This window comes from Panthera tigris, chromosome A2 (genome assembly GCF_018350195.1).
Source record: "Panthera tigris isolate Pti1 chromosome A2, P.tigris_Pti1_mat1.1, whole genome shotgun sequence".
Lineage (NCBI taxonomy): Eukaryota > Metazoa > Chordata > Mammalia > Carnivora > Felidae > Panthera > Panthera tigris.
In genome coordinates this window covers 133504875-133516555 of record NC_056661.1, presented here as the reverse complement: position 1 = coordinate 133516555, position 11681 = coordinate 133504875, and the positions used below count along the sequence as shown (strand labels likewise).

At 38.9% G+C, this 11681-nt stretch overlaps 1 protein-coding gene across 1 annotated transcript; it reads right to left on the bottom strand.

The window, feature by feature from the left end:
- Window positions 1-243: 243 nt before the first annotated feature.
- Window positions 244-8025, bottom strand: CAV2 (caveolin 2). The gene is made up of 3 exons (XM_007089157.2): window positions 7783-8025; window positions 7283-7470; window positions 244-2504 (listed from the first exon to the last, which is right to left on the bottom strand). The coding sequence occupies exons 1-3, from the start codon at window positions 7930-7932 to the stop codon at window positions 2354-2356; spliced, it is 489 nt and encodes a 162-aa protein (XP_007089219.1). The 5' UTR covers window positions 7933-8025; the 3' UTR covers window positions 244-2353.
- Window positions 8026-11681: the final 3656 nt, after the last annotated feature.

Below are 11681 nucleotides of genomic sequence, written 5' to 3'. Positions count from 1 at the left end.
TGAAGTATGATGGGTTTGTGAACAATTCATTGTGTATACTGTTCATCAAATGATAGAAAAATTTATAGGGAACCAGTTTAAGTGCTGAGAAAACAAATTACCAATCCCATAATTTTTCACAAACACATTCCTGAATAAGCAATAACTCATATTTTTTTTCTATTATGGGGTTTTAACAAGGTTTAAAAAGGTTCTTTATTGATCAATTTTGTATTTAGTATAATAAAAACAATGAACACATTATGGGTTTTTAGAAAGTTTATTATAGAGACTCATTGCCTACTTGCCCCACCCCTGAAGAAAAGAACTAACATGTTTGCACATGAAACCTGGATCACTTGGTACAGAATTTCAGTCTATGAAATAAAATAGCTAATGGCAAGTCTCAGTAAAAATTCATTTTGACAGTAATCAATGCTATTCAGAAATAAGGAAGTCATATATCTCACTTGTTAAAAGTTAATAGGTTTTGTTATATGACTATGTGTATATATTTTGGCTTTAAAACTTGTCGATAGCTATTTGGAAAGATATGATTTATTTAAGCTTATGATTTATTTAAATACATATTTTATTAATCAAATACTTTTAGCCAATCAACAGATCCAAATATTAAAAAAAAAACCACTTCAAATACATAGTTGTATTGTTTATAGTATAACTGTAGTCATGAGACTGACCTTTTTAACTAACATAATAAAATCTATATAGTCAAAAGAGTGGTAATGTTTTAAGGTAATGATCATGAGAATCTTTTCTAATTTTGAAGTCTCTTTTGTAGCTATCTTCAAAAGGATAGGAATTTTACAATTTAATCATTTGTTTACTTTGGCCCCAATAGTATTCCAGTTCAGTCATCCTTTATATTCACTAGTCCTAGTAATTTGGAAAAGTAAAATTAATATTCACTGAATGAAGATTTATTATCTATGAAGATGTTCAGAGGAATGTTAATTCAGGTTCTGATAATAATTCTGAAATTTGAGCATTTATAGACTTTTATGATATGTAAATTATAGTAACCACTTATATCATAAACATCTTTTGTACATGCCTATCATTTTGGATAATGAGATTTTTAAAAGAATAGTGACTCATAACATTGAATAGGACTTTACAGTTCAAAAATGATAAGAATAATTTTATACTAACAAAATCCATATCAGATAACATCTTCAAAATCTGTATCTGTTACTCTTTAACTTATATATATGGAACTCAATAGCATGGGCCCAACAAATTGACAACTTTCCCATAAGTCTTTCTCCATGAATCACTGTAGTTGAAATAGTACTTAAGTGTCAAAAATAGTCTTTATGTTGAGTGTTATAAATAGCACCAGTATTACTTGAAGGTAAAATGAGATATTAACAGGAATGCAGAATACAGGTTTAATTTCTAACTACAAGAGAGAAAGCATCTCCTAGATGAAATACCATTTAGATCTGGATTATTTTTAAGGTCACAGCCAGAAAAACCTAAGTCAGAAAAGTCTTCAGGATTTTGGTTGGAAAATTTAAAAAGAAAAATCTTATATATCACTCTTTCATATTCTATTCCCAAAGAAGATATTTATGCTTACATAATCAAGACAGTGCAATCTCACCAATGAAGTTCCCCAGGAAAGATACATTTAATCATTCTATATATTAGTTCAATAAGATAATATAATAAAAGTACTTGAAAGCAATCTGATTAGAGCAACATTTACAGTAAGTACAAAATATACAGTAAAATGCAACATCTTATTAAATAGACCTGCAGGTTAACAATATCTTATTTAAAGGAACAGATGTTCATGAATCTATTTTCACATTTATTTGTTTTATTATATTTGATATCTATTACCACTGCATGCTTTTGTTATTGTAATTCCTAGGACCTTTTTTTTTTTCTGTACATATTTTTCCCGTAAGTATTGCCATGATTTTTTCTGCAAAGGTAATTTTAAAAGTATTACTCTCAGAGTAAAAAAATAAGAAATTGCATATTTTTTATGAGGAGTTGTGACAAAACTATTATAGTGTTTAAGAAGTGTCCCTTGATCTTTATAAATTCATCATTATGAAATGTATACTTTTTTACTAAAGCAAAAACCGTCTGCCTTTAACATTAAGTGTTGCCAACCTACTGTTTAATTCGGGCTATAAAGTTTGTTATGAAATCCTTGGCTATTAATTAGAAAAGGATTATTTGAAAAGATCTGCCAATAAACATTTCTAAAAGTGGTTGCTTATCTTAAAAATTTGCTCGATTAGAACAATTGGGAAATGAACAGAACAGTAGTGCTTTTACATTATAACAACACAGAAGTATTACAGTATCCAAATCTCTAGACCTGGGGTCTAAGTGTTCAGTCGTGGCTTAGTTGCAAGCTGATAGAAGAGAAGCTGCGTCCTACACTTGTGCACAATGGGGCAATGACAACATCTGTTATGCTCTTCCATATTGTCTGCACTGAAGGTAGGACCATTAGGCAGGTCTTTACAAAAGGCATTATAATCCTGGAATGGAGGAAAAGATTTGTGTAAGGATTATTGATGTTACCAAATAAGGCCACTGACTCTTGCACATGCTTGGAAAGATACAATAATGGCCTAATTTACCTAAATTTGGTCGAACATTTGAAACAGGTAAATGAACAGTGACCCACATAGTGATAGGATGCACAGACATATGTTGCTTAAAAAAATAAACAGGCATGTAGATGACAAATACCAGTACTCTTTCTATTGGTGGCATGCTGTCTGAATCAGTAAAACAAAAAATAAATAAAACGGTAAATATATCTACCTGATCGCTGCCCCTAAACATTAACCTGCTTAATTCTTCATTTTTCCCTGAGGTTCTATTTCCTGGTAGCCCTTCCTGTTTCCTCATTCCACTTCCCTACCCCTTCATCCAGGCTGGGTTGGAGACTCCTTTTTTGTGCTTCTAAAGTACTAAAATAAAATTTCTTAATCCTCAAATTTACCAAAGGGTATCATAAGTAGATGGCTATATTTCTGTCTTTCCTACTAGAATCAGAGCTCCTTAAGTGAGGACATCCTTGACCTTTATTAAACGTTTGAGCTGAAGTGAATTTAGCATTCTGTCACACTTAATATTACTAATTTTTCATAGTCATTACAAAGAGCTGTGTGGTAGAGTTAAAAGAACCCTGCAAATACTTTGACAGAACCCTGTCAAAACTCTTAGACAAAACAAAACAAACAACCTAGACTATCCTGAAATTATTTCTTCTATGTCTTTTCTTAAGATAACTGCAAACGTGCATATTCTTCATGCTGATTAATTTTCTATGTAATCCTCTGAATAATGCTCTCTGTTGTAGTAGTGCTATTTGAGCACAAAAGTATCTTTGAATACTCAGGAATTGCTGGGAGCCTCAATGGAATTTTTATTATTATCTGGATGGGCACAAGGAAGTAAGGTTGATTTTCTTGATTTGCTATTAAAATGTGACTTAAATAAAGGTCTGTTGTGCTTAGTCAAAAGTGAAAGGAAGACCAGGCAAATGTCTGATTGAGATATTTTTAGAATACTGAATTATTCATACTGACTGTCTATACACTTATATTTATCTCGTGTTTTGTTCTAAGTGCTAAAGACTTAAAGAAATTTTTAAAGAAAATTAATTACTGGGTGTTTCGATGGGACAGTTGAATGGAAACCAGAATGATGACAACTTTTGACTTCTTATCCCATTATGTTTCTCACTTGATTTGTGGCCCTGGGCATATCACTACAAATTAAAGTATGAACAGGAGCTCTTATGATTGGCTATAGGGATTAACATTTATTATATACCCTTGGGATGTCTTTATGATGCTACTATTATAATGTATATATGATGCCACCATGTATAAATAGAACAATCTGAAATCAGAATATATAGTGAAAACAATTAAAACAATCTCAAATTGATGCACTCTAAGACTAAACTTTAAATCAGAAAGTTTCCTAACCAAATCTACTTCACTGAGAGTACAATATACTTTCCACTCTTCCTTAGGCTAAGACATTTTCTTTCCCCATAACTTCTTAGATCTCCATGTCCTAAAAGGGAATTAAGTGGACAAAGTGGACTTTCTAGTTCAGCAAAGTACAGTTGCTCACATTTGAGACTTAAGTTGATAGGATGTGGTGAACTCATTTTAATTTAATTTTATTTAAATCTATTTTATTTAAATTTATTTTAATTTCATTTTAATTTTCTTTAAGTTGTTGTTCTCTCACTGTGGGTCAGATGATCCAATGATCCAAACACTTCGTAAAGAAATCTTATAATTTATAAGATTATACATTTCTCCATTGAATAACAAAGCCTTTAGGACACAGACTTTTATTTAGCTTTGTATTAACTATAGTATCATGCAGATTGCATTGTCATTAGCAATTTGCTATATTAAATACTTCTTCTAAAAGTGAAAGTGCTACCACTATATTTCTATAAGTTGGACAATCTATCTGAATTGCATCCCAACAAAAACAAGGGGTAAGGGAGCTCCAGGCACATTTCTTTGATATGATCCCCTTATGACCAATAATCTACTGTTGCTTAAAGGTGGCTATCTCAATCTGAATGTGGTATGGTATCAATATAATCCACTGGTCCCTAATGACCTGTACTTCTGACCTAGGATCCGGTATCACCAGATTGAGCTCCAGGTGTTTTTCTTGTTGTTATTTGTTTGTTTAAAGAATCTAAAGTCAGATCCACGGTGAGGAAGTGATGTGGTTTGAATATCTATTGCTGCATACTTTCATCGCTTTGGCCACCAATCTCTTTATAATAACCCCTATTCCCTGCCAAAAGAAAAAAGAAAGAAAAGGAAGTGAAACAGAAGAAAGGCTTACTCAAATAGATTTGTTCTGTAAGACCTCTCCTTGGTCTGGTCTTATCATGTCATGGGAATGTAATCTATTAATGATAAATCTATTTTATCAAGTTAGTTTTATAAACTAACTTTTAACCATTTTTGTTTGAGGTTACTCCTCTACTTGCAATCACAGCTGCCTGATGATGAATGGGTGATGGCTAAATATTAATGTTCCACATGAATAATTTGAAAAACGAGCTGAGGTTAAATAATACATTTTATGTGACTGAAAAAGAAATGATTTGATGATTCATCATTGGAAGCACCACATACAAAAAACACCTTCCATTTTCAGGAGAGCCAGGTGAAGAGAAGCATCGTTGGGTAATTGTAGCTTTACTTATAGCTTTCCACCATTTAGTAAATGAAAACCATTTTGTTTTCAATTCCTCAGCAAGTGCTTTAGGAAAGCCCAGCTCTGTTGATTATAAATATGGCACTCTATACTTCCAAATAGCTTCATAGCCAACATTTCACAATATGCTATGTGGTTACTCAGTGTGTCACATTTTTGAAAGAGGTTAGATGACTGGCTTCAGTTCATTAGGAATCCAGAGTTTTATGTGCTGGCTGAGGCCTCTTTTTAAAAATCCATATGCTAATGTCAGAATATGAGCTAACTATACATCTGGTCTTTGTGAATCTGCTTATGTATAAAGGCAAAGATTTTCATCCTCTTCCCGTCTTGTGGCACTCTCAATATATTTTAGTTGTTGTCAATCTTTAGTGATCAAATTAAATAGTTGTTTTTTGTCCTTTACTTATTTGGTGAATTTTTATTTACCCTTTAAAAGACTTTTAGACGCACCTGGGTGGCTCAGCTGGTTGAGTGTCTGACTCTTGATTTTGGCTCAGGTTATGATCTCATGGTTTATGGGTCCAAGCCTACTTTGGGCTCCCTGCTCACAGCAAGGAGCCTGCTTGGGATTCTCTCTCTCCTTCTCCCTCTGCGTCTCCCCTGCTTGCACAAACTCTCTCTCTTTCTCTCAAAATGAATAATAAAATAAACTTAAGAAAAACCCCTCTTTTTAGACTCCTTTCTCTCTACATATACTTCCTAGTGCCTCCCCCTTCCTCAACAGATTTACCAGAGCTTTCTTCAGCATCTACTTCTATACTTAGCCAGTTGCCCTGATATGCTAGGAGTAAATTGAGGGCAGATACTACATCTGTCTTACTCATCCTGGGCCCAGTGCCCAACACAAACCAAGCATTTAGTAAATTTATTTGGTTGAGCTAACTAGCTAGCTAAGTGACTAAAGGATATTGATTTACAAGGTAAAACAAGCATTTAGTAAATTTATTTGGTTGAGCTAACTAGCTAGCTAAGTGACTAAAGGATATTGATTTACAAGGTAAAAGGGAATTGAGAATAATTTCTTAACTTTTAACAATGGAGACAACAAGTGTTAGGGTGTGGCAATACCATATGAAGTGATTAAGAAAGACACCAAGGCATTTTAGGATTATACATGTCACCAGGACTGCCCTAAAGCACAAGCTTGACAACTGTGGCAATACTCTAGGGCGATCAGAATGTTCTTTCTCTCAGGATAAAGTGAATATCTTTTAATATAATAACAACACAACTTCTTGGTAAATATAAAAGTTTCCTTCAAAAAAATTTTAACGGTTAAAATATTCTTCAAAGTTTTATGATACATTTTGAGTGTGAATAAAGTTACTCAAAACATCCTACAAATGCCCAGCAGGTTTCTATACTTACTTTCCCTTGAAGTTGATGCCACTCCCCATGTCTCATAGGCAGAAAAGTAATTTGGAGGACTTCTCATTATCCTATGCAGCTTGAGTTTTCATTCATTTGTGCTGAGGGCCCCTCACAATTGCACACACATGGCATCTCCTCTGGTCTCATCCTTGCCATTTGCTAGTGGCAGGATTGGAGCAGCCCTCCATAGCACTGCTTAGCCAGGTCTGATATCCCTGTTCAGTTATACTGTCACTGGCATTCTGCTCAGAGATCACTTTTGTTTTACCCCAAGCACAGGTGGTGACTGAATAAAAGGTGATGAAAGAAATAAGAGCCTAGCCCAGAACCACTGGCACAAGTCCTAACTCAGCCCTATAAGAGAACAACTTGTGGCAGGAAGCATGGCCTCCAGGTCTCCACCTCCAGTCAGCTGGGCCTTATTAACATCGGAAGGAAAATCACACCCGAGGACAGAGGAACATTACTTCTGTTTAAACTCCTAACCCAACCAACCTGTGATTCTAAAGAAAGCATACGCCCTACCAGATCTCCCAGTTGTTGCTACTGTGTGGGTGAACTGATGAACCTTCTTGCAAGCTGGCCTGGGAGAAGGGGAGTGCAGGGGGCAGGTGGCAAAGAACATTCCTACTTTCAGAAAGTTGGTCCACCCCTGTGTGCCCTTTCTCACCAGATGTGCAGACAGCTGAGGGTGGCAAAGAGAATTCCTGCAGCGAAGGCCAGGGGGATAGCCAGGAACAATGTCAGGAACTTGTATATCACGTATTTGCTGATTTCAAAGAGGGCATGGCTGCAGATCCACACTTTGTCAAAGGAGTGCGTAGACACCGGCTCTGCAATCACATCCTCGAAGCCCACCTGCAGAGGCAAGACACAGGGATCCCGAACTGTCACCAACCTGCGGCCCCCCCGGGGAACCAGGGGTGCTCGGGTGCGAGAAGCGGGCTGGCCTGCCCTATCTTCTCAGGGTCAAGTTGGGCGCACAGGAATTTGGCTAAGAATTCCTGGTTACACAGGCGACCCCGAGGCATGTGGATTCTGGGTCCCGGACCCCGCAGGGCTGACCCAGTGGCGAGGGTGGAGGGTGCGATCCGGGCTAGGGTAAAGGGGGAGCACCAGCGCCCCCAGGCCGTGGCGCGGCCCAGGTTACGGCCCGCCCCTGTTTTTCACCTTGAGGTTCGAGTTGAGCCGGTGGGGATCCCGGTCGGAGCCCGAGTCCGTGAACTTATCCGGGTCAGCGTAGTCGACGCCGCTGTGGCGGCTGTAGGAGTCGTCGTCCATGAAGAGCTGGACGTCTGCTTTCTCGGTCTCCAGCCCCATCGTGGCGCTCGGTGCGCGGCGGCTGCAGCCCGCCCGGCGCGGCCTCCCCTTCCCGTCGCGCCCCGCCCCGCCCTGCCTCGCCTCGCCTCTCCCGGCGCGGCCCGGGCGGCGGCCGCTTCCAGCTGCCGGCTACCGCTCCCGGCCCGGACCCGACCCGAGCCCCGCCCTGCGGCGGGGCCCGAGGGGCGGGAACCGGACGCAGCCGGAGAGGTGGTTCCCGCCTCGCGACTCCCGCCGCCACTTTCTGGCCAGGTCCCCGTCTGTCCCCGGCCCGGCGCCATCCCAACAGGCACATTCCGGCCCTGCACAGGCGGGAGAAGCGTGCTCCGGGCACCAGGACCCGTATTCCTGCCCCAGAGGGGCCGGAGGGCTCCCCGGGTCTCATCGCTTGATGCCTAGAACTGTGATCCTTAAGAGCTGGCAGGTTGTTCAGGGGTGGTGCACTTACTGCTGGGAGACAGCTAGGTGGTTAGGAGCGCCGGTATAGAAGCACAAGATCTATCTTCTCCCTGCTCTACCATTTACCATGTGTGCTCGGGACCTCAGCTACCTCCTTGTGAAATGGGAGGAGTCGTTGCTGCTTCACAGAGTTACTGAGAATTAAATTCCCGTCAAACTCTTATACGTGGTCTCTAACACACAGTTATGACACTCCTGATTGCCAGGCAATCCCACAAGTGCTAGAGGATCCAGCAAGCGCATCAGCTATGCATCTATCCCGGCGCCCACAGAATGTGTGAGCCTGTTGGAGGCAAGGTGAGGAAATGGAGTTGGTTTGGTGAGCTCACTGCCCCTAGGGGTTTGCTCCCTCAGAGCAGAGAGGAGGTATCTCTTTTTCCTTCTAAATTAAAACGCTTAATTTTCTTCTGAATCAAGTCTTGAAAGATTTCAGTTATCTCTGAGATGCAGTCACATCCACAACTATCTTGTAGGAAACATGTAAACAAACCCCTGCGGGAAAGTCACACTGCAGTAGAAGACCCAGACTGCTGACTACTCAAAAGCTTTCAGAGGGAAGGATTAAAGGTTAAAGGGGTATAAAGGGTTAAAAGTCTGGTGGACTTAGGTACTTGTTTGGGGGAGGAAGGTACTCAGTGAAAATTTGCCAAAAGCAAAATAATGTGTCTCAGATTTGGGGTGCCTGAGGCTTGCTCTGTGCCTAAGGCATAGTAGGAAGGCAGTCAAGTATTGCTGAAATACACAGCATTTGGAACTTGCCACATGTATCAAATCCTGATGTGTGAACTGGATTTGAAGAATTCTGATGGGGAAAAAAAGTTTTTGAAACAATAAAAATTATACACAAAGAGCAGGATCAGAATAGGAAAAATATTTTGGAGCCCAAACTCAGTATTTCTAAGTTAAATGCTGAGTTTACTTACTGCTACTAGCCCGTAAGAATGGCAGTGTTGTAATACCGTGGTTGTCTCAAGCCTGCCATGGTGCCCCTCCTCTCCCAGAGGTGGTCCAGCTTGCCCCTTCTTTTCTTTCTTTTCTGTCCCAATTTTGTTCATGTTTAGTTCAATCCAAAATGATGACTTAGACATTTTGCTTCTCTACTTCCTCTTTTCACTGAAGCAGATGACTGAGAGTTGGGGCTCTTCTAGAGTACTTGTCCGAAACTGTTTATTAAAGTGAATAGAAGACATTAATCCTTAAGAAAATTCGTAATACCATTTACCAGGAAATGGAAAAGAATTGAGTTTACAGCTAAATAACATTTTGTAAAATTTTGTTTTCCTTAAAATAATCCCAGATTTTAAGATGTTCCTGAAGAAGAAAGTCATTCCCATAGTGCTAGAGTGAGCTTAAGCAGTGGCTGAAAATCTGGCATTAGGGTTTCTTTCCTTTCTTTCCTCTGATCACATTTACATTTCCAGTGGGATTAGTAAGACATTTGCAATAGTTACCACAAATAATTGACTCATTTTTCAGGCAGCAGGGCCAGGAGGCCAAAAAGCAGAAGAAATTAACATTGTCTTAATGGGACAGTTTAGATTATAGATTCATTTGTAAAATGATAGGTATTTATGAAAACGTAACTCCAAAACCGAAGTTAAAAGAAGGCTTGTTGTATTTCGCATAGTGCTTAAAAAAGGAGGGAGGATTCATTCATACATTTACTATCAATTTTTTCTTGAACACCTCCACCATGGTGGGTTGATCTGTGTAAGGTTCTTATTTTGATGAAATTCTTTTTCATTTCACCATTTTAATACCAAAGATTGTTTTTAGAGATGCTATAAAAATGATTTTGCTTATCTTATTAGTAGATGCCTAGAAAATGTTAGCTACTGTTGTTCTTAAGGAGTTTAAACCAATGATTGCCACAGCAAATGGTCCCTACTAACTGGAAGGGAAATCTGCCAGGAAAAGGATAAGATAGGAAGTGGGTTGGAGCTAAATGGCTGAGCACACTGTAGTATCTCCCAAACCACAGGATTTCTCTTCAATAGCTTTCTCTAATTTTTTTTTAAATTGCCCTATAACTAAGGGAACTAAACAATTTACTAATGCATTCATCTTTTAGTTGTTATCACAGCTTCTGATAAGAGGGTTACTTTTCAGATGGTATATTAATATATTTGAAGAATAACAACTTGATAATAAATGAGTATTTATGAGTAGGATAGTTTATAATTATTTTTTTCCTCACTTTTCTCAGTGTATTGTCTGAGAAAGATTATTTTTTTGGTTCATTGAAAATCGTGAATGCTTTTATGAAGAAAAATAAGTAATTTTTCCCTTCCTTCTTTCTCTCCTTTTCCCCTTTCTTCCTTTCCTTCCCTTTCCCTCCCTCCCTCCCTTCTTTCTTCCTTTCCTTCCTCCCTCCCTCTACCCTCCTCCTTTCCTTTCCTTTCCTTTCCTTTCCTTTCCTTTCCTTTCCTTTCCTTTCCTTTCCTTTCCTCTCACAAATGTGTCTTTTTCCCCCCTCTGTATAGCTTTATAGCTAGCATAAAACTTTAGGCAGGGTCTATTTTTTCAAACTGCCATTGTGCAAATTAATCATTAATGAAAATAATAATGACTTCTTTTTTTTTTTAAAGTTTTTTTTATTAAAAAAAATTTTTTTTAACGTTTTATTTATTTTTGAGACAGAGAGAGACAGAACATGAACGGGGGAGGGGCAGAGAGAGAGGGAGACACAGAATCGGAAGCAGGCTCCAGGCTCTGAGCCATCAGCCCAGAGCCTGACGCGGGGCTCGAACTCATGGATCGCGAGACCTGAGCCGAAGTCGGCCGCTTAACCGACTGAGCCACCCAGGCGCCCCAATAATGACTTCTTAATTTCACCATTATGGTATTATGGTTTAATAATGTTTAAAGCATTTGGAGTAGACCAGTTTTCTGACCTCAGCACTTACTGACATTTTGGGTCAGATCATTCTTTGCTGTGAGGCGCTGTCTTGTGCATTGCAGGGTGTTTAGCAGCATCCCTGCCCTCTGCCCACTAGTTGCCAGTAGCACTCCCCAGTGGTGACAACTGAAAACATTTCCAGATGTTGCCAAATGTCCCCTGGGGGCCAAAATCACCTTTCCTCTCCTTTCTCAGGCTGAGAACCATTGGATAGGACATTGCTGAAGCAGTTCTTCATGTGAATGGGAAAAATTAAGTTCCAGCTGTCCACTTACACACTTACGCTTAAGATTAATCTCAGAATTGTAATACCAATTTGTCAGAAACTCCAGGGGTTTTTGAAATTAAGCTTGAGGATACTTGTTTGGTATGTAAAGTTTTCAGAAGAACT